General features: G+C 50.0%; 1 protein-coding gene across 1 annotated transcript in view; it reads right to left on the bottom strand.

The window, feature by feature from the left end:
- Window positions 1-6,871: 6,871 nt before the first annotated feature.
- Window positions 6,872-23,709, bottom strand: part of Txnrd3 (thioredoxin reductase 3) — a gene marked incomplete at its 5' end in the record, with an annotated part of 35,016 nt that continues 18,178 nt past the window's right edge. The window contains 6 exon segments of the mRNA XM_005387260.2: window positions 6,872-7,624; window positions 7,973-8,107; window positions 10,958-11,053; window positions 16,210-16,317; window positions 19,054-19,210; window positions 19,738-19,814. Of these exon segments, the coding sequence (XP_005387317.2) occupies window positions 7,562-7,624; window positions 7,973-8,107; window positions 10,958-11,053; window positions 16,210-16,317; window positions 19,054-19,210; window positions 19,738-19,814 (636 nt within the window). The 3' untranslated portion in view covers window positions 6,872-7,561.

Genomic DNA, 23,709 nt, shown 5'->3' with positions numbered 1-23,709 from the left:
TTCCTTCTGAGTGTCCTCAGTTCTTTGTTGGGGACACCAAGAACCTGGATGCTACTTGCCTAGGTCCTTCTCTGATGGCACTGGCAGGCCTGGGGGTGGAGGTGTGACGGGCACAACGGGGAGTGCTGGCACTGAGGCGGGGGCGGCTGCAGCTGCACACACACTGTGGCTCGGTGGGGTCCAGCCCTCTGGCCTGGGGCGCCCCACTCTTGGGCCCGGCTGGAGGCCACGGCTGGGGTCTGGGTGACAGGGACCCTGAAGTCGTCTTCTGGGACAGAGCAGGTGGAGGTTGCGCAGTGGCCCACGGGGAATGGTTTTCCTGGACCCGACCTTGGTGTGAGCTGCCCTGTGCAGTGGCGCTGGCCCGGTACTCCTGAGCTTCGTGCATTCCGGGCTTGTGTGTGCCTCGCCCTCCCGTCTCAGGCAGCGCTCTGGCAGGTCCCCCACGCTGTGATCAGCGGCAACAGCTCACCCCTCTGGGACAGAAAGTTATTCTCAAGCATGCATGCTTGTGAGTGTGGCATAGCGCTTGCATTTCTTTTTACTTTTCTTTCCTGTGTGTAGTGCTGGGGATGGAACCCAGAGCCTGTGAACTGAGCTACATCCCTGGCCCTTTGTTTTGTTTTTGAGATAAGTTTTCATTAAGTCCCTAAGTTACCTAGGCTGGACTCAAACTAGGAACCCTCCTGCCTCAGCCTCCCAGAATGCTGTGGTTTTTTAATTTGTTTTTGGTACAGGGAATCGAACTCAGGACCTTGCCCTTGCCAGGCAGGTGCTTGTGCTGCTGAGCTATATCCCCGGCCCCTCCCAGAATGCTGTGATTACAGGTGTGAGCCACCACAGCTGGCTTCCCTGTTTGTATTTGGGACCTTTTTTCATTTTTCACTTTTTGAGGCCTTTTTCTTATTTGAGGAACACCTGCACGTGATCTCCAGAGAAAAGTAGCTCTAAAAGTCTCAGGCCCATCCAGCCTTCTTTCCCTACATGCCCATCTCTCAAAGCAGACTGAAGAGAAATTTTGACCCAACTAGCATTCACTACACCTTCGTGTCCAAGCACGTGTCACCCTGCATCTCTTGCCTGGCTAGAGGCGAAGGCCTGGCCCAAGTGCCCAGGAGCCCAGAGCAGCCTGGGTCTCGCTTATCACACAGGCCCCCATTTGTCTTGTGTCCCTCCAAGGTAGCTGGCGGTCCCAGAACAAAACCTCCACGTTCACTGCGTGGCGAGGGCGGGGCAGGTAACGGTCACAGCCAGCCCCAAGTCCCGTCAGGCTCCGTCCACCCCTGCAGTCACCATTCACCCCTCAGTGGCTTAGAAAACGTCCTGCCAGGAGGTGCCCGGTGATACAGGACTGATATCAGGACCTCCAAGTGATCGAAGGGAAATTTTGAAGGGAAATATTTCTCCCAACCTGCTAGATGTCCGATGTGCCGAGTGCGTGTTCCCCAAAATTGAAGAGTGAATTCTGAGAAGTAATGGAAGTGAAGAGTAGAAAATTTTATCGAGGAAAAGAACCCCTACCTAAGAGAGATGGGAGGGGCCTGAAAGTGGGTTGCCCGTGAGCCCACTTCTCAATGGAAGTTTTACAGAGCAGAATCACGGGGTGGATACAAAATAATGAGGTGGGTAGAAGGTGGGGCAAAACTACGTTCAACCAGTAAGATGACAAGTACAGTCGCTTAGATAACATTGATGTAATGGGGAAGCAAGCCATGTAGCAATTGTACATGGAAAGAGCGAGTTGTTTATGGTAGGCGTCTTCATTGTGAGTATTGAGAACCCTTAGGAAACGGCTTCCGGGGCACTTAGCACTGCACACCTTTGAAGACACTCAGGAGAGAGGACTCCAGAAGTGCTTCTGAAAGTGGTGGGAAGGATGGGATGAGTCCATTTGAGGACAGTGAAGTATTCTGGGGAGGATTTCCCTCAGGGCACCTTTTGCTGCAATGTATTTTTATAGGTTCGAACACTCCTTGTATATTTTGCTCACACGTCAGAGATGCTAACAGAGAGAGGATACAGACAGCGGCATTAACTGGCTCCATGTTAAAAGAGCTTTTGAAAACTGTCCCCAGCAAGTAAGAGATAACACTCACGAAGTGACGGGAAATCTCAGGAAAGACGCAGAAGACGTAAAGAACAACACGATGGAAAATTTAGAACTTGAAAAGTCCAATAACAAATGTTTAAAAGTCATCAGATGGACTCCATAGAAGAACGGAGATGCGGGCCGGGGATGTAGCTCAGCGGCACAGCGCCCACCTGGCAAGCATGAGGTTCTGAGTTCGATTTCGGGTACCAAAAAAAAAAAAAGAATGGAAATGACAAGAGCCTGTGAACCTGGAGACAGCATCGGCAGAAAGCAGCCCATCTAAACAAGGAGAGAAAGAAGCTTGTAAGCCATTACCAGAGCCTGAGGGAACATGGGACATGGACATCTAACATTTGTGTCCTCAGTGTCCCAGAAGAGGGAAAAGCATAGAGAAGAAAATACTCTTGAAGAGCTAGCGGTTGAACACCCCAATTTCAACACAACGTAAATCTACAGAGTCAAGAACCTCAGTGAATCCCAAACAGGATAAATTCATCGAAATCCACACCTCAATGCACCATAATAAAACTGCTACGAAATAAAGACAAAATCTTGAAGACAGCCAGAGAAAATTGACACATTATTTATAAAGGAACACTGATTCCATTTATAGCAGCTGTCTTCTTGAAAGTCACAGAACTCAAAAAGAAGTGGGAACATAATACTGAAAAAAAAAAAAAAAAAAAAGAATTGCTAATCCAAAACTCTACTCTAAAATATCTATCAGGAATGGGAATTAAAATATAAAATTTAAACATTCTCAGATTAAAGAGAATTTGTGGCCAGCAAACCTACTGGAATTTTTAGTAGATTTGGAGAGAAAAGAAACATCTTAACAACACTGACTCTTTCGATCTAGGAATATAGTGTATCTTTATATTCACTTCCTTTTTAAATTTCAGCAACACTGTATGGTTGTTGGCATAGCAGTCTTGCACATACATTTTAACATCAACTTCTGGCCAGGCGTGGTGGCGCACGCTTGTAATCCCAGCACTCAGGAGGCTGAGGCAGGAGGATCGTTGTGAGTTCGAGACCAGTCTGGGCTACAAAGTGAGCTCAAGACCAGCCTAAACTGCAGAGCAAGACCCTGTCTCAAAAAGAGCCACCCTGCAAAAGAGTAAAATCAGTCTCTGTTTTGTGTCTATGTTCTGTTGTTCATGGTATTGTAATTATATATTCAATTCACGTTTTATTGCTCGTTCTTAGAAATAATAATTCAATGTGGTCTGAAATGCCCCAGATTCTAAAGATAGTCTAGCAACTAACCTAGCTTATGCTAACCAACCACTTCCCAGATCTACTTACTAACCTCTGCCATGGACCCTGTGACTAGCCCAGCCCCCCAGCTCTCCGGGCACTCTTCCTGGGTACTGTCACTCCCAGTCCGAGACGATACCAGCATCCACCGGGGCTGTGCTCTCCCTTGCTAGGTTTAATAAACAGCTTCACATGACGACCATGGCTGCCTGTTGTCGTTTAGCTGAGCAGAGAGTCGGGGGTCATGCAAAGAAGGCTAGGGAGGACACACAAGCCCACTGCGCAGCCCCCCAGAGGCAGAGGGCCCTCCCCAGGCTGCCTGTCTTCCCACTGTGATGCAGAGGGGCCAGTGCAGTGAGGAGGCGCAGGTCCAGCCTCGTTCTGTGGGGCTCCCGACTCCACAACAGGTTTGCTGTGTTCGCCTTAGGAATAAAGAGCCCAGAAGACACTTAATTATGTGAGCAGGTCGGTATTGATTTTAATTTCCTTGGTGAATGCGTTCATTATCTATTTTTGGGTTACAAATTACTCCAAAATTGAGCACCTTAAGTCACAAATATTTACTCTTCTGTAGTTTCTGAGGGCCAGGAGCCTGGGGGTGGCCATACCACGCGGTTCCGGGACAAGGTCTGGTACGCACAGGTTCAGGGAAGCCTGACTCATTTCCAAGCTCATTTGCACGAGCTTTGCCAGGCTGCAGCTTCTTGCTGACTTCAGTTCTGCACCATCTGGGCCTCCCCGTGGGTTTCCTGACATGACAGCTCCCTCCCGCAGAGTGAGGCATTAGAGATTGAGAGGGAGGGAGGGAGAGAGAAACATGATCACAACCTCAGCTGCAGTCCTTTTGTGGCCTAACCCCGGAAGCGCCACACCATCACCTCTGCTGTGTGCTACCGTGACACTGTCACATTACACAGCGCACCACACAGGCTGTGATTACTAGTGGTTAAGGACCCCTAACGTTGGAGCTGCCTGGAAGCTGCTTCCCTCAGTCAAGGTCTGCAGAAGCGCTGCTTGGCCCAGACTCACCTGGCTGGCTGTCGGGTGCAGTGTGACCACTACAGCCTCCCTTACCGGGCCCTGTTCATCACTAGAGGCCAAGCTGCCTGAAGCCAGCGTGCCACATGGTGGGAACTTAATGAAAGAGAGTAAGTCTTCGGGGCAGGCACACGGGGCATCACTGTCCACACTTAGTGGAAAGCTGAGCGATTCAGTCAACATCTGCTTTGCACGGGCCCAGGCATTGCCAGGCGTGTCACGCTTCAGAGCCGATTCTCCCAGTCCCTGCTTCAGTGCCCCGGCTCCTGGCTCTGCTCTGATGAGCAGCTTGCTCCCGTCACCTTCACACCCCACTCCCAGCCCACCCGCTGGTCCTAAGGCCTTTGGGTGCCTAGCATTGGTATCACAGCTGCAGTCCTGTTGTTCCACCGTTATCTGAACGCCACCTCGTGAAATGTGGTAAGCTTGGCCTCCACCTGTGACTACACGGCAAATTCTGTGCACGTTCCAGGTGTGCCTGAGATCAGTCGTTGTCCTCATGGGCACACTCCTAGCTCACATCCAGCTGTGTCACTCAGATCTGCATCTTTAGTTAACAGGTTAATAACCCATAGTATTGTGGGCTGATCAGGCCTGCAATCTCCCAAATGAGTGGACAGCGAAGCCTTAAATAAATGACACAGTTGAAATGATTTCAGGGCTCCAGGAGGATCCAACTCTCTTACAGAATTCGAGATCCTCTGGGTTAAGACAAAGACTTCCCTGGGCAGCCTGTATTTATTTGGTTTACAAACAAAGGGGAAGGATACTCAAGAAAACGTGGGAATCTGAGCAGGACGTTGGGAGATATTTTCCCAAGTAGTAAACTACGTCAGTCAGGAGAACTACCTTATCTTTAGGCTGGCATTTATTGTAGGAGTGTGGAGCCTGCAGCTGCAGTCTCCTTGTAGTTAACTAGGGTTGGATCCAGACATCTTCAGCTGTGGCCTTGTCTTGTCCTTTGAGGCGTCACAGCTTCACAGCCAATACAGGCCTCAGGGTGACCAGGGACTCACAGAGGTTCACTTACTATGAGTCGACTGCCCATCTCCAGACCAGCTGCCTAAGCTTTGGACAACTCACAAGTAAACATGGAAAGCCAGTTGGTTAATATTAAATCCTGCTCAGAGCCGCTTCATCCTGGTCTCTGTCATTTAGTGATTTTTTTTTTCATGTGTGATCTTATAAGCTACTGAATGATATATTACATATGAAAGTCTCCAGTATGACGGCGAACGTCAGGTTTTCCTTGTAGCTCTTTATGTATGATTAGAAGTATATGAGTTTTATCTTCTGGGTAATCTCGCACCATTACACAGGGGCTGTCCTTGCCCTAGAAGAGGAGAAAAGGGAAGGAGAGAGAGAGACAGGGGAAAGTGGGAGTCTGGGAGGAGGCCAGGTGCAGACAGGTTTCTATGTGAGCTTTTTATTTTTTTTTTGGTTTTTCTCCAGTACCGGAAATTGAACTCAGGACCTTGCACTTGCCAGGCAGGCGCAGTGCTGCTGAGCTAAATCCCCAGGCCCTATGTGAGCTTTTTAGTTCCTTGCAAACAGGTGATAATCAGCCTGTGGCCTGGACAGTGTTGTCAGGTCCTACTGCTAGCAGCTCCCTGGGGTCACTCCACACTGGGTTAGCAGCACACGGAGCTTTGTATTAGAAAAGTCGCTTTGGGGCGGCCCTGGGATATTTCCTCCTTCACTCAGTGCAAGGCGCGAGGCCATGGCTTCCAGGTCTCCTGGTTTCTTCGCTTTCATTTCGGGGTTCTGCACAACCTTGGCTCTGTGTGATGCCGGCACACGGTACCGTTGTGTGCGCATGGCTGAGCCTGGGCCTGTGCTATGCTGAGCAGGTGCTTACCGCTGAGCCACATCTCCAACTCCAGGTGAAAAGAACCTTACCTACTATTGTACTATTTTCACTGAATCTGTTTGCTTCTAGACTTTGGAAGCCCCTCTCTCCCTGGGCAGTCAGCTCAGTACCGCCACCTCCACTGCGCTCTGCTCGGCTGCCCCACCCCAGGGGACACGGGAAGTCACAGCACCTCGAGCCCGCCCACTGCACCGTCCTCCTCACTCATGGCAGGGCTGCATGCCGACAGCTCGGTCACATTTGCATCTCTGTCTCCCCAGCAGAAAGGCAGCGTGATTCCAGCCCTGAGTCAGCTTCCCTTGGGGGCCAACCCCATGTCCCCTGCCCCATCCCGCCTCCCGAGGAGGGCATGACGCCCACCACAGACACGTCCCCTGGTGACGGCGCCTGGCGAGGCGGCTAGGGCACCACTCAGGACACAAAGGACTGGAAGGAGCCTGGAATCCAGCCGTGTCTCCCTTCAAAAGGAGGGGAGGTTTTCCAAAGGACCCCGGCTAGGCCTCCCCCTCTTCAGGGCCTTTCGATGCGGCTGTGTGTTTAAGTCCACAGGAAACCTCCAACGCCACTGCTCGCGTATGAGCTCAACTATCACCACACAGACCGCGACGGAATCACTTCCAACAGTTTGAAATTATATTTCACATAAACAATTGTGAAAACTTTGTATACTATTTTTAAGAACAACATGAAGGAGGGCTCGAGTATTTTCTCTTCCGTGAGATGTTCCAGCCCGGAGTTGTGTGAGGGGAGCCATTCCAAGGTTACTTCCAGGGGATGCCAACGTCTGAGCCAGGATTTCGGCACAAGGTGAAGATGCGCCTCAGACGCAGAGCAGGTGGCTGAAACCCACGCACAGGCGCAGCCTCCTGCTGACGGACTCCGCACCCAGTGCTCACAGCCACCTGGGTTCCGGCCCAGCACCTCTGCCCTAAGGGTGTGTGCGCCAGGCCCGTGCTGGAAATCAACCTCATAGCCAGCTTCACAGAAAAATACCCTCATACAAAACAAAGCGTGGGGATAAAAACACCAGGCACCAGGAAGGGTCATTTGGGCTACCGGTGCCATTCGGGGTCTTGGAGGGAAGCTCGGTCTGATGCGCTGGAGTCAGCCCAGGCTCCCCCACAGGGTTCCGAGCCAGGGCGTCAAAGACGCAGTCTGCCTGCTGCGTGTCAGCCAGAGTCCCTGCAGCTGCCTGCTGCTGCTGTGTCCCTGTCACCTCCTCATCTCCGCCCCGTGGACGGAGCGGGTGTCTCTAGAAGCAATGAGAAGTGGCCAAGGAGCACAGCAGCAGCACACTAGCCTCAGCAGCCCTTCTGGGTGATGTCCCGTCCCGACGACTTGGTGATGTCCAGGGTTGTGAACACCTGTGCACAAGAAAGGAAACACATAGGTACACAGACGTGACCGGTGCTTTGGGAGAACACCCACACCACCGCTTAAAATACACACGTCAGCCAGGGGTAGTGGTGCACACCTGTAATCCCAGCACTCAGGAGACTGAGGCAGGAGGATTGCAATGAGTTCAAGTGTGGCCTAGGTCACACAGAGAGTTCAAGGCCAGCCTGAACTACATATGAGACCCTGACTCAAAAAAACAAAAACAGAAACAAAAACAAAAAACCTGCTACTAAGAATAAGTCTTTCTGACTTGTACTTTATAATGGTTTTTCAAATATCATCAAGTGAAGCCAAAGAAGAAACCTGTTCCCTACCTCTCCGCATGTGGGGTGGATCCCAACAGTGTGATCGAGCAGCTGTTTCGTTAGTCCGCATTTCATTGCGGCCGCAAACCCTTGGGTGATCTCGCCAGCGTTCGGTCCAAGAACATGAAATCCTACCACACGATCCTTTAAGACAGGCAACGACAGAGTCAGGTAGGTTAATGATCTGAACAAAAACCCGTCCCCTGCAAGCTCTTGGTAAGATTTAGAGCTCTCCTTCAGGAAAGGGAAACTCCAGTGTTCAAGCGAGCAGAGAACATTGCCAGGAAAGGGAGCCGCGGCCGGAATCTGTGAAATGAGCCGGTGAATGCACGGCCAGAGTCAACGCGCACTCAAATTGACCAGAACAAGCCATTTCCCCCCTGTGAGAAGGAGTTCATTAGGGCGATGGAAATTGCTGAATTATCCAGGGACGGTGTGCAACAACAACATGGCAACTCTAAATTAAAGTCTGATGCCAGAATAATCCCCAGATGTCAGGGCGACTGAAACGCGAGGCCGCCAGCCCGGGAAGCAGGATGCCGTCTCCGATGCGGAGCAGAGACCAGGGCAGCCGGGGCTGGCTGTCACCAGGCGTCCGTCCTCAGGTCTCCCTGCACATGGCAAACGACCTGTGGTGGCAGAGGCGAGACTCTCAGATTCCGGGGACAGTGTGCTTAGTCAGGGCAAAGAAGGAAAGACAGTAAAGGGCAACAGGGGACAGGGCAGGGCGGCTCTGCCCACGCTGATGGTGCTGTCAAGGCTGGGGTCAGGGAAGCCGACCTCGCGCAGCGCTCAGAGTCCTGGGCGGGTGGAAGTGCGGTTGCCAGGACCACGGGCGGCTGTGGGGTCAAATTCTGGGCTGCGTCAGGCAGCAGCCGGGGAGGGGGAAGATTCCCCTGGGAGCTGAAAATGAAGGTGGGCTGGGCCAGGCAGTGTGCAATGTTTTCTCCGTACAGCAGAGTTAAAATCTTGTTTTCATTTCACAAATACAGGGTTGATACCCAGGAAGGGCTGCTTGCAGCTAGGGTGCAGCTTAGGGCGGGGCGCTTGTCTCACATGTGTGAGGCCCCAGGTGCGAGGCCCGGCACCAGGAAGAAGAGGCGGGGGAAGGGCTGGAGCACGGAGGGAGAAAAGGATGGACATCTAGACAGAGGAAGGAAAGGCTCACTCTGCCTGTCTCTGGTGGCTGGTGGCAAGTGTGAGGTCACAACCTGGGGACCTGGCAGTGCTGAGGGTGAGCAGAGGGGACAGAGCAGATGGGACAGGCCCTGAGCACTGCCTAGGGCTTGCGGCCACAACCAGCACTTCTTTGAAGAGGCTACAGGTCTCATCACAGCAGGGCCCTCCCAGCCACCCGCTCAGGCCAAGAGGGCAGCAGTGTGAATCACAGCATCACCTTTCCTTTCAGAAAGGCTGCCCCACCAGGCACTGTGGTACATGCCAGTAATCCCAGCACTCAGGAGGCTGAGGCAGGAGGATCGCTGAATTTGAGGTCAGCCTGACTACACAGTGAGACTCTGTCTCAAGAAAAAAAAAAGAAAGAAAGAAACCAAGCAAACAAGAGAGTAAGGAAGGAAGAAAGGCTTCCCACCACTCCTACCTCGGGCTCCCATGACTTCTCCCCAAAGGACCTGAATGCAGTCCTCACCAGGGAGAGCACTGCCAGCCTGTCCCACAGGGTAGCACGCCAGGGCCGCTGTGACCATCCTCCCCATCACTGCCGTGGGGACAAGTGCAGCGTGGGCTCTAAGTCCCAGAGCCCAAGTGGTGAGGGTTGATCAGATGTGTCAACTTGAGTAAGAGAAGCTTAACTAAATTGGCTCAGCAATTGCACACCCTAGGGTATAGAAGACCCGCCCTAGGGCAGCTTCTTGCCTGGATGGTATAAAGGGGCAATGAAAGATGGATCTGCTTGTTTCTTCGGAGGAGCTCCAGTCTTCGCCTTTACTTGTTGCCTGCCTTCCAGGGCAGACCTTTTGGCTTCAGACGCAGACTCTTGAGCCTGCCGTTTCAGACCCACTGGCCCTCTAACACAACTTGCACAGGACACTGCAGTGAGCTCCAGACCCTGGACTGAAACCTTCAGTCTCCAGCGTGCAGACACCCTCTGCATGCTTCCTCATCCAGTTCTGTGGGTGGCCATTGTAAGCCAGTCTTGTAATTTCATACACATTTGTATATCTTGTGTTATATCTGTTTCTCTAGCAAATCACTGACTAACACACGTGCCAACAGGCTGGTGGCCTGGGATCCCCACTGTCTGTCATCTCAAGAATAGGACAACATGGAGACACGGTCTCACTTCATCCTCACAAGGGCGGCTGTACGTGCTACTTGTACTGATGATTTCATGCCTGATCTGTCCAGGGAGAATGAACAGGGCCACACACATGCCTGCTCCACTGCTGAGGCCCACCCTGCCCCAGCCAGACTGCAAATCCTTAGAGAAAGAACCGGATCTTCCCACCGTGGTCTACAGCCGAGATCATCACAAAGCAAGTCCTCAGTAAGTTGTACTCTCACCTGCCTTGGGAGCTCATTGGCTCTCCCACACCTCAGGAACAGCTGTCACCCCTTCTGAGGTTCTAATGTGAAGCCTGTCAGCTCTCTGCCCATCCTGGGATCCACTTCCCCAGGAAGGTGAACGTCTTCCCAGGACTCCCCTTCAGTTGCTTCCACAACACACACACACACACACACACACACACACACACACACACACACGGTACTATGCTGGGTAACAATCCCAAGCACTATGCTCATCCCATCCTAACCATCCATCCTGAAATACCCTGCAGTGCAGATGACATCCGGGACATATCTGTCAGCCTGATGACAGTCCACCCAACAACCTCTGTGCACGCATGTATCCCCTGAGAACACTGACGAGGTGACAGAACTCCAAACTCTACCCACAAGGGCTACCATTTTTTAACCTGTAATGTAAATACATACATAGGACTGCAGCCTTTCAGCTGCAGTCGTGTTACATACATTGTCAAGCTTGTTGCAGATGATCTTCGCATAGCAAGTGTTGTTGTCTCTGCCGGCCACCGTCCACTCCAGCGGCCAGAACAAGGTATGGAACACCTGTCGATGAGAAGAGGGAGAGAAAGGCCGAGGTGAACATCCATGAAGACCACTTCTTGCCACACTGTTTAATTCTGCAAGGACAGGGCTCTTCACACGGCCTGCAGAGAGATTCAAAGATCAATGGGGCTGACCTGAGGTCTGGGGTAGGAGCATCCGAGCTGGAGCCCCGTGAACGTTATGCACACAAGTGTCCTGAGTCTTTACAACTCAGCTGTCACAGGGAAAACAACCCTAACAACTCAGTTCAATTTCTGAACATGTACAGAGTACGGCCCATCTAAGGCAGCACACTAGACCCGGGATGGGCTGAGGAGGTGGAGACTGAGCCACCGCCTGCAGCGCACAGGGCACTCCAAGTCGAGAAGGGCAGCTGTGACAACCGTGCTCGCCACTCGGAGGTGGAGCACGTGACCCGGAAGTGGGGACTGTGCACTGCACACTTCTGTCCTGAGTCCCAGCCAGAGCCCTGGAGGACGCCTACCCCAGGCAGCCCTCCACCGCTCAGGACGGTAATGCCCCCCAGGGCATCCCCTCAGCCACTCCACACAGAAGGCGGGGAACAATGCTCAGTGCCAGAGAAGTGTATTCTGAGCCGTAATCCACGAGTGGAGTGAAACTGTTTAGGAGCCCAGCAGGACACAGTCATTTTGAGGAAGTGTCCGCGGCTGGGGCATGTGCAGCTAGGATGATGCTATAACTGAAAAGCGCTGTCACGCTTCCTAGTAACAAAGATCATTGTTTTTAACAGAAGAGAAACTCACCCATTTTAATGCCCATGTTTCAGTTTCTGACTGTTAGGAAGAGAAAACAAAGGTTTCTTTCCCACAAGATCCAGTTTCCTAAGATCTCCCTCTCGGGTAAAGGGGGAGCTTCCGGCATGGTTTAGGAAGCAGCGAGCCTCTACTTTGACCCCGCCGCAGAGTAAGGAAGCTCCAGCTTCCTCTGTCTCCCCTTCTGTGTCCCCTACCTCCCCTGGGTTTTGGTAAATGTGTGTTCTAACTTGGAGGCTTTTACTGGAAGCCTTTGGCCTAGTGCTTCAAAGCGGGTGTGCGGTATGGATCCAGCTGTTCCGTCCTCTCGGGCTCCAGCTTACTCCACCGGCCCCGAGTGACCGAGCTGTCTTTTCCCACTGACTAGCAGAGCTCCTACACCACACCGTCACCCTTACGAGCATCCATCCGCTCTGGATGTCGTGTTGCCCGCTGTATGCCTGCAATGCACAACTGTGATGACTGGCTATGTCGTAGATCTTCCTATCCATTGGTCTCCTCCCCTCTTCATTCAGTCTTCCAATTGATTATTGCTTATATTTTTTTTACAGTTTTAATTTTTGTCAAGTTACGTACCATCATTTAACATTATTTTCAAAGCTGTTAAGCAAGACAATGATCTCTGCCCCTGAGGACTTCAACCGACCCAGAGGCCCCTGTGTTTAATCCTTGTATTTTTTTTGTGTGTTTATCTTCATGTAAAAAAAACATGCTTAAACCGGTTCCACCTGACTTCCGGTTTGAAGCTTTGCTTATGAACTTGCCTCCGTGGAGGAGGAGGCCCCTCCGCCTCTCAACACCCTACATTCTCAGCTGTACAATTCCCAGGGCTTCCCGTACTCCAGAAAGATGCGCAGAGACAGTGGAAAGCCACACCCACAAGCGTGAAAAACAAAGCATTTCTTTAGGGCAGTTCTGTGGGCACTGAACTCCTTCCATCTTTGTTTTTCTGGATGTCTTCATTTCCCCTCCTTTTTTAAGGAATAGTTTGGCTGAGTACAAAATTTTTAGGTGGCAGTTTCTTCTCTCCAGAGTTAATTTATTTTATTATTACTATTATTATTGTTTTGTCTTTTTGAGGCAGGGTCTTGCTATGCAGTTCAGACTGGCCTTGAGTTCACTCTGTAGCCCAGGCTGGTCTGGAACTCACACTGATCCTCCTGCCTCAGCCTCCCAAGTGCTGGGATTACAGGCGTGTGCCACCACGCCCAGCTCTCCAGAGTTTAAATATGTCATCCCCTTGCCATCTGGCCTTCGTGATTTACGGTTTATGGTGAAAAACCAGCTGTTCGGTTACTGCTCTCAAAACTGTCTGGAGTCCGACAGGTGGCCTGGATGGACTCAGCGTTCATCTACCCTGGTGTTCCCTGGGCTGTCTGGTGTGTGGGTCCGTGTTTTTATTAACTGTGGGAGTTCTTGCCGTTATTCACTTAATCTTTTCCTGCCTCTCTCTCCTCTCTTCAGCTTCAGGGACCTGGCCATGTGCGCACCAGGGCTTCACATTTCCTGTAGATCTCTCAGGCTCTTTCCATTTTTCTTTACTCTTTTTCACTCTGTTCCTCAAACTCGGTCATTTCCATTGTCTTAGCATCAAGTTCGCCGATTCTTTTCAGCCTCTTCCAATCCGGTTCTAAGCCGTTTGTTCTGATTTGCACCTAGATGTCCCCTCAAAGCCTCATGTGGTCACTGGTGGAGCTTTTGGGGGTGGCTGGATTTAGGGTGTGTGCTGCTGGGATCAAGGGTGTGAGGTTGGAATTGATTCATGGTGTGATGCTAGGATTAAGGCTGCCCTGCACCAGGTGTGAGTGCTCCACACCCTAAATGTGGGTAGCCTGGATCAGACATAAGGGACTGAAAAAAGATCACTGCTTGTGGCTTGCTGCTTCTTTGCTACTTCACTGCCTTCTGCCCCCCATGAGCTGTTTCTCCTCTGCCATGCCCCTCTGCCTTGCCTCCCTGCTGTGGAGCCAGCCAACCACGAATGGAAACCTCTACAAACTGTGAGCTACATTAAACTTTTCCTTCTTGAAATTTGGGAGTTGGGTATTTTACCTCAGCAACAAAAAAAGTAACTAAGACATCCCTCTTGTGAGTTTTTCAATTCAGTTACAGTTTTCTGGGCCAGAGTTTGTTTGGTTGGTTTTTGTCACTTCTTTCTCTTTGCTGATACACTTGGTTTGTTCATTTGTTGTTATCTTGATTCCTTTAATTCTTTGTCCGTAGTCTCCTACAGCTCACTGAACATATTTAAGACAGTTGATATAATGTCTTTGACTAAAAATTCCAGTGCTCTAGGAGGAGACCATCTGAATCCCTTATATAGAGTTCATGGGTCCTGGCTTTATAATTTCTGATAAATTTATGTTCCTATGAATGGGGCTTACTTTCCTGGTCTTTACATTGTTATGATGTGAATTATATCTACATTATCTCAAGTCATGTTGAATTCCCAGTCTTCAGTACCTCAGGGGAAACAGGGTCACTGTTGATGTTATTAGTTAAGATGAAGTCGTACTGAAGTAGAGGGGATCCTCTAATCCAGTGTAACCAGTGTTCTTATAAAAGCACACACACAGCGATGCTATTCGGACAAACAGAATGACAGGGACACCAGCAGCCAGCAGGAGCCTGCAGAGAGGGAAGTCCACATCTCTGCTGAACTCACAAGGAACGACCCCGTTCACCTCAATCTCAGACTCCTGGGCCCCGAAGGTGAGATGATAAGTCTTGTTTAAGTGACTCAGTCTGTGGTTTGGGCAGCCTGAGCAAAGTAATGCACTGATTCTGCTGCTTTTGGTTGAGAGCTGAACAAGGCGATAGGATGCGGTGGCTCTGGAAGTCACATGTGCCCTCCTAAGGGACTGCTCAGCTCGCTTGTGGAGGACTAGTGTTGTCTGTGAGTTTTTCACTCTTGTGCAAAGTGTGCATTCATTGTTGGGCGTGGTTGCTGAGGCTCCTGCTCTGTTTTCTCTGTGGTCAGCCAGCACCCTCACAAAGATTTCCCAGGGGTCTGACTCCCGCGGGGCGGCGGTGGCCAGGGTACTGTCACTTTAGCTTCAGAGGGCTCAAAGAGTGGTGGTCTCTGTGCTGGACACTCAGGAATCACAAGCAGAGGTCCGCAGTCGAAGGGCACAACCTCCGTGTGGGAGGACAGGCTCCTTACTGCCACCCTGGCAACACCAAGCCGAACCATGAGCACGAGTGCTGCCGGACGGTGGCACCCGGCACCTCTAGAAACGTGGAAATTCCCGGAAACACACAAGCCTCTCTGTCAGGCCCTCCCTGCAGGCTGCAAGGGTTCAGCTCAACTCCACGGCTCCAAGACAGTGACTCAGGACACTGCAGCAGCACATGTCACAGCGACAGTTGGGAAGCCTGATGTAGCAAAGGCAGAGACAGGACCCGTGAGTCTTGGCTACGGGACTCGAGTGGGGCGGCCCTCTCTTGTCACTTTGTCTAAGTACAGTAACTCACCTCATCTCTTTTCCCTGATTTCACATGTAAGATTTAATAAAGTGTAATCTGAACATCTCAGAAAACAAAAATATCAAGCATTAGTAACTGTCAAACTCTTTTTATTTCTCTTTCTCCTATGTTGGGAGGGTGAGCAGAAAAAAAGGCCAAAATATCCCCCAAAATATGACATAAGAAGCTACTGTTTATGTTACTATGCTGGCAGGGTCTGGGTAGTGGACATCTTTTTGGCAACCTGAATAGCCTGCAGCAGAAGGCCACCTTGGGGCTGCCACCTTGGCCACTCTAGGCCCTGATGTGACAGGGTGCCGGCTGCACCAGCACAGTGGAGGGACGCCCGGCCCATGCGTCCAGCCAGGGCTGAGTAACACTGAGCCCAGGTGAGCCCAGAGCTCCTGCACAAACGTGGGAGCAGAGGCAAGGCCATCTTTGGGCTGCTGTGTGCTCTGAGGAGCAGAGCACATCGACCGCAGAGACAAAAGAATGAACTGCCGTGCGCACAGACAGACGCACGGACCCCAGAGGTCAAAGAGAGCATGAGCTCACCTTTCAATCCCTAGTTCTGCTTCCTCCTCGCTGGGATCTGTTTCTACCCAATATTCCTCAGAAACCTTAAACTGACGTTCTGCTTCCTTGGGCCCCAAGCTTGCTCAGGTGGACACCAGATCCTTGTGACTCAAAGTCCTAACTTACAGACTTTGACCTCACTCTGCCCCGACTGCAGTCTTATTATTAGTTTGCTATAGAGACGGTCTAAATTAATTTCTAATTCTCCTAAAATAAGAATATGATTTCTTAAATAAAACAGTCTAGTAATTTGCAAGATGATGACATAAGAAGAGACTGTAAAGAGCAATAGCTGGTTAGCAGCATAATTCTTAAAAAGACAACAGTAAAACACCATCTTACTTCCAGATTCTCTTTTTTATAGACTTCAATAGCTTTCTCTTCAGATAATCCGCAGCAACCATATTCCAGAGGGGTAAACACCGTGGTTGGAACATTAATATAATCACACTGAAAGATAAGAAAATACAATTTTTCTTATTTTGTGACACCTTTTTCAGCAAAAATCCCTAATACAAATATTTATTTTAAAAAGCAAAAGCAAATCAGTACAGTTCACTTACAGTATCACCAATTTTTTTTTCTTTTTTAAATCAGGGTCTCACTTTGTAGCTCTAACTGACCTTGAACTCACAGCGATCCCCCTGCCTCAGGCTCCCAAGTCCTGGGATTACAGGTATGCGCCACCACACCCGGCTCAGCATCACTAATCTCTGGACATTTTCGGTTAAACTAACAGAGACCAATGCCCCTTACTCAAGGCTAGGGCCAGGTGCTGGCCAGCTACCCAAGACCAGACTTCAAAGGCTGAAATCCTGGAGGTAGGGGCGAGGTGCAATTGCTGCACTGCCCTGAAGAATCTCCCCAGAACATTTCTTTCCATCCTGCTGGTCTGGACTCCGCCCTTCTGGAGTACTTCCAGTTGACTTTGAGTTCCGCCATGTCACTGGGAGCTGAGCCCACCCTGGCCACTCACACTCCTGTGCCACTGAGAACAGGGAGGCCACCAGGCACGTGGCTCGGTGGTGAGGCTGAGTTCTGTTCCTTGCCCACGAGGGGACATGGCTCGTGGGTGTGAGGTGCAGAGATACCACAAGCCCAGTGCATGTTAAGACACCAGCCCGCATCGGATAGCATCAGGGCAGAACGGACACTGCACAAAAGACTGGCTCTGCAGTTCACGAGGCCCTGCCTGTAGGAGAGTGAGTGGGACCGCAGGTGGCCTGGAGGAGGGGCCAACCTGGGAGACGGGGGCGTCCGGATTCTGGAGCAGGGCTGGACCACTCTGGTGGTGACACCATGAGGGGTGAAGGGCCTGCCTGCCACAGCCCTTCAAAGGACAACAGTGCTCCTGGAACTGTGTGCCCACCCCACTCCTGCTGACAGGGAATGGATCTGCCCAACGCTACAGACTCGCTGGGCCTGGTGAGCTACGCGAGTCTGCCTGTGACTCCTGTGACGCTCAGGACGAACTCCCGCAAGCTGCCAGGTCTGTTACCCCAAAGAGAAACTAAACACTACCAGGTAGTCCTAAATCAAGGCGGGGATTTGTGCAGCACACAGAGCAGCTTCCCCATCAGTCTGGCTCCACTAACTCATGCACCCTCATCCCACGCTGCCCTGGCCCACCTGTCCAACATGGCTATAGTGGTTTGAGTAAAAAATGTTAGCCCAAGGCCTGCGCATGGAAGCCAGTGGCACTTCCGGGGTGTGGACCTTTTAGCAGCGGGGTCTGTAGAAAGTTAGGTCACCAGGGCCAAGGCCTTGAAGGGGACCCTGGGACTAGGGCCCTTTGTCTCTTGTCACTCCCTGGACCTCCAGGAGGTGAGCGGCTTTGCTCCCCCACCCCGCATGGCCACCGCACCATGCTGCCCCTCTCCACGGGCCCATGGAGCCAGGGACTGAAACCAGAAATCAAAACAAGCTTTTTGGTCTTCTAAGTTGCTGATCTCAAATCTTTTGGCACAGGGAGGCAAGGCTGACAAATGCAGTGGCTGAGAAAGTTGCACCAGCATTTGACTCATCTTGGGCTTGTGTTCCTCGCCCACCCACTGCCTGACTGGCTGCAAAGCCCACGTCCCATGGCTTAGAGTGGAGGCCTCCTCCTCCCATCCTGTGTCAATGAACAAAAACCAGTGAAAAATTGCGCAACTTTCACCTTTCTCCCAAAACACTTTCTCTGCATCTTAGACTATCTCCTCCACTTCAAAACGCCTGCCGTGGGTGGGCAGCTCCTCCTGTGGGGGCACAACCAGCACTCCTCACGCTCCCACAAATGCCGGCGGGGCCCTCTCAGGTGCTCCCCATCTGTCAGCTCCCTGGTGTCCTAGCACCCCTGAAGCAGCAGCGCCTTGGGGGTCCCTTCTGAGACGGTGTTCACTCCTCAGCACAAGCCGGCACTCCGCACCTCCATGCTGTGACCCAAGTCACCTGCCTACCAGGGAGTCCTCTGCTTTCTCACCTCTGAGGAACTCAGCCACACAGCCCATCTCGAGCACTGGTCCAGGAACATGCGAAGTGTTAAAGCATCCAGGTCATAGTGCCGGCTCGGTGATGATGACACCCAAGCCTCGAAAGGCCACTGGCTGCCAAGCGCACACACCAAGCAGGTGTCAGGGCCGGGCCTGCAAGCTGACCGTGCTGAGCACACCTTCCCAGTCACACGCAACCATCCACTTTTCCGTCCTTTCAGTTAGGAGCCAATGGCCCTTTCCCTGGCCCTACAGCACCCGGCTGACAGCACTCTCCAGCACAGAATCACGTTCCGTCTTCTCATCCTCTGTGCCGTCAGACTCGGGGCTCCCACCCACCTGGGAGGCCCAGGGGCTGCAGCCACGGGATTTTTCAATCACCCAATACAACTTCTTGGCCACAGTAGAAGCCCAAAAATATTTGCTTGCAACAATGAATAAATAGCAAGTCAACTGCAAATTACACCTCTGAGGAATCCTTTACTTGAAAAACAAGAACATAGTGTAATTTGTACTGATTTTTTTTATATCATAATTTTGATCAAGATATTATCATCTCAGGGCTCAGAGTGTAGCTCATTGATACAGTGCCTGCTTAGCAGAGATGAGGCCTGGGGTTTAATCCTCAACACACACACGCACAAGCACACACACATGCACACACACATATGCGTGCATGGGTAAAAAGGCATGGCAACAATATCAAGAGACTTACCTTCTCTACAGAGGCCCCAAAGAGTCGGCGAGCTAGCAGCTTGCCTGCCTGTATGGCGACAGGAGTGAGCTCTGGCTTCCCCTCCAAAATGTCCCCAATAGCATAGATGTGGGGGACATTGGTCTGCTCCGCATCATTGACTGGTATTTTGCCACTCCTAGTAGGGTGGAAAAGGAAAAAGATAAAATATGACCGACTCATACTGCTGCTGAACACTATTCCAAAAGACAAAAGGCCTTTGTCTAAAGAACTCCTGTACCGCGGGTTATCACTGATCCATAAAATCATTGCTTAAGACATCTAGGCTTTCTGCAGCTCCAAGGGAAAGCCTCTCTCTGGCAGAGCCATGCACACTTCTTGGGTGCCCAGGATTAACCTGATTTCCCCCACAATCACCTTGCAGCTTTGGAATTTTCTCCTTGCCTGACCTGAGACACAAATATTCATACATGGTAAGTGGATACCCTTCCACAACTACTTTTTTTTAAAAATCTGTGGAAAGTATGATTCTTTAAGGCACACAGTAAGAGTTACTGATTGACCGACTGATTGACTGCAGAGTTGGCACAGAATTTATTGTAAGATTGACTGAGGGCACTAAAATGTTGTATCTTCATAATGAAGTGAGAACTTCTAAGAGCTGACTTGTGGAAAAACCCCGCTTGGTGGGCCACACATACCAACCTCTCATTGACGCTGACACCAATCTTCTCCAAGCCTAATTTCTTTGTACAGGAGTCTCGACCAATTGCTAACAAAACCTGTTTTATCGAGAGAGAAAAATGCAAATTACTCACCTCAGGAGCAAAACAGGGGGCATCGCCACAGATCTTTCAGACGTTGAAAGGATGACAATTAAATTCTACAGGCAAACTATGCCAGTAAGTTTGACAGTGTAGGTGAAAGAGTCTTTACCAATCTATTGGTACAGCTTACAAGTCTATTCGGACACAAAGGTCTGAATAAGTCTATGTTAGGTGTTGATCTGCCCCTCAAAATCTATTATGTTGAAGCTCTAACCCACAGTGTCTCAGGCTGTGACAGGATTTGGGGACAGGGGCTATGAAGTATAAGGCAGAATTACGGTCGGATGAGGTCACCATGGTTTGGAAAGTGTCCCTTGAAAGGTCTTCTGCGGCAGGCCCCGTCCCAGCAGTGGTGCTATGGAAGGTGGCGGAGGCTCTGAGCAGTGGGGCCCACGGGCTGCCTCCAGGGACACTGTAGGGCTCTGGTCTTCCCCTCCTGTCTTTCATTTTCCAGCTGCCATGAGTTGAGCAGCATCTTCTGCCATGACTGCTGCCTTACCACAGACCCAAGAGCAACTGGGCCAAGGGACTATGTATGAACCCTCCAAGACTGTGAGCCAAGACAGCCTGCTCCCTTCTGAAGACCATTCCCTCGCTTTTCCATTATAGAGATGGAAAACCGATGAGCACGGTTCTCACCCGGTGTGAGTAACGTCCTCCTGAGGAGAGACGAGGCCACAGCCGACACTCAGGCAGAGCCACCGTGAAGGGACACATGAAGGCAGCTGTCTGTAAGCCAAGGACAGTATCAGTCTGTGGCCACGTGGCTCATTGCTTTGTCCGGTCGGGCCACGGTACCTCAGGGGGGCACAGTGAGGGAGGCCTGTTTACCTCACAGCAGCCGGGAAGCAAAAAGAGAGAAGTGGGAATGGTCCCGGGTCCCAAAATCCCTTTCAGGGGAACACCTACCTTCCACCCATTAGGCCTCACAGACTAGATGAGTTCTGCCACCTCCCCAGCTGGGGACCAACCTGTTCATACACAGGCTTTGGGGGGACATTTAATGTCGAGGACCACCTAGACAACTCTCCTTAAAGGAAGAGCAGGTATCTCCATTTTGGCTAAACCTGGCCCTACTTCCGCGATTGCTGTGTGCACAGCTGGTTACGTTTTGTCCTTATCCCCTCAACTGACTTTCAGCAATGCAAAAGGGTCTAGCAAGGTGCTGATGTGTAGTCTTTGAAGCAAGGGTGTTGCTCTGCCCCGTAGCTCCCAAGAAGCATGTGTGACCTGGGTGGGCGGGAGAGCCATGCTCCACTCCACGCTGTCCACTGGGAACGAGCCTCGAGACAGAGGCTTTGACTTCTCAGGGCATAAAAAATTACACATCAGAGCTGAAGCACTGACCCCAAAACATTAGGTATTACCTCGAACTGTGTCATGCAAATGAATCTTTCTGCATATCCTTCCTGCATATGGCAGGGGGGATCTCAGGCCTCCTACCTAGTCCAGCTCATGGCACGCACCTGCTTCCCGCCATTCTCACAGTCACTCATCCTCGAGCCTCTCCCTTTTTCATGAAGTAATAAAACCTGGATTCGGTTCTGGGTTGAGTTAGCCATCACCCTAGCTGGACTTAGGACCCCTTGGCTCCCCACAACTACAAATACTTCTTAGTGTCTTTATTCTTGCCATATGTTGCACTGAAAGTGGCAGATTGGAATTAACTCATTTTGATTCCAATAACTTTTCCATGGGATTACAAATATAAACTTCCTAGACCTCGACAAGGACCAGGAAGGTCTCTCAATAATTTAACACCTAAACCTTAGCATAGCCCTAGCAACCTACACAGCCTTTATCCATTAATGAAACTGATTTCGTAATTTATAAACTCCCATTATGAACTCCAGGCCCAGACGGCTTCTCTGAAGTGAAAGAAGCTCCCGATGCTCAGGACCGTGTAGATGAATCCTAAAAGCATCAACCTGAACAGAAGAAGCCAGGCACAGACTGTCCAATTCTGTGTTTGCAAGCACGAGGACAGGCAAAACCAGTCTGTGGTGGCAGAATCAGAACGGGGTGCTCCGGGCCGGAGACTGGGAGGGGGCAAACGAGAGCCCTGCGCTGCTGCCCCTAAGGGAGTGTGGCCTGGCGAAGGTGTGTTTGTCAGGACCCCCTGAGCCCTACGTGTGAGATTGATGCTCTCAGTACTTAGCAATTATTCCTCCTTGCAAAAATAAATAATTTGAGAAGTTAGTTATTACGAACTTTATAGTGATATATTTGAAAACAGGTGAAATGGACTAAATCCTAGAAAAATATATTCATCAAAAATAACACAAGAAAAAAATAGAAAACCTGAAAGCTCCTTTGATCATGAGAAGCTGAATCATTGCTCAAATACATCTCCACAGAAAATTCTAGGCCTATATGGTTATGTCAGTCAATTCTAACAATCCAAAAAACGAACTATAATATCGCATAGACATGCAGAGAATAGGACAGAAGAAACATAATCCCCACTTTTATGAGCGAGAACCACCTTGCTACTTATTCCTGAAGAGTTGAGTGTGTGGAAGGGTAACCAAGTTGGGTTTATGTCAGGGATACAAAGTTGACCAAACATTAGAAAGTCAGCAAGATTTAATACATTGGTATAGTAAATAAAAAATGGTCATCAATAGCAGTAAAAGAAACACTGTTATAATTGCATATCCATTCATAATTTTAAAAGAAATGAAACAAAATAAACACAAAATCACTTAGCCAACAAATATTAGAAGAGAATTTCCCTAACTGGCCATCCACCAAAACCCTCGAGAAAGCATTACTCTTTCATAATGAAAACACTGTAAACGTCCTCTCTGACACTGAGAACAAGGCAGGATTGCTTATTATTGCCATTGTTTCTCAACACTGCACAGGAGGTCCTGGTTTAGGCAAGGAAAAGGAGAATTACAGCAGAAAGGAGGAACAGGGCTGTTAGTATCTGCAGATAATATGAATGTGCAGAAGGAATCCAAAATAATCTATAGATAAATGATTACATAAGAGGTTAGCAAACTACTAAATACTAAAGCAAAGCACAGAAATCAGCTTTTCTACACACCAGCAACAGTTAAAGACAGTATTTTTTTTTTAAAAAAAACCATTTATAACTATCTGTAAATACAAGAGCAACCGGGAGTAAGTTTAATGAAAGATGTCTCTTCATCTCTACCGAGCAGTAACTATTAACTTTGTTGGATGCGTGAGTAAAGAAGACCTATGAGCAGATACAGAACGGAGGACTGGATACTGGGAAGTCTGCAATTTCCAACCAATCTAGCCATCGTTGTAATCCTAATCAAAATCTCACAGGGTTTTTTTTTTTTTTTTTTGTAACATATTTGTGATCCTCTATATTACATTTATTCTTTTTTAAGTAAAAAATTATGTGGATAAAGAGCACATAAAAATAAATGCATAGTTTCTGTCAAAACGGTAATTACAAAAGAATTGCTGGTATCTAAATTATTCCACAGTCTATTCACAGTGTTTGAAGATGTTTGTATTGCTTTTTTCAAAAGACAACAGCTGTAGCTCGGTGCAGTGGTGCATGCCCAAGGTCCCGGCAGCTCTGGAAGCTGATGTGGAGGAACACAGGTTCAAGGCCAGCCTGGGTGGCAGAATGAGCCCCGTCTCAAGATAAAAAAGGCTTGAGTATAGCTCAGAGGGAAGAGTCCTGCCCTTGTGTGAGCGAGACCCTGCCTTCAATCCCCAACACCAAAAAATAAATGTATTGTTTTTTAAATTATAAAACATATTCAGTACTTACTGCAAAACCTTTCAAATGGATGGATGTATAAAACATCCAATTCTGCAGAAGCTGGCAGCAGTAACACTTGGATGCATGCGCTTCTGGAGT

The sequence above is a fragment of the Chinchilla lanigera genome, unplaced genomic scaffold (genome assembly GCF_000276665.1).
Source record: "Chinchilla lanigera isolate Chin_1 unplaced genomic scaffold, ChiLan1.0 scaffold00028, whole genome shotgun sequence".
In the NCBI taxonomy this organism is placed as follows: Eukaryota; Metazoa; Chordata; class Mammalia; order Rodentia; family Chinchillidae; genus Chinchilla; species Chinchilla lanigera.
This window is presented reverse-complemented; position numbering and strand designations above follow the sequence as displayed.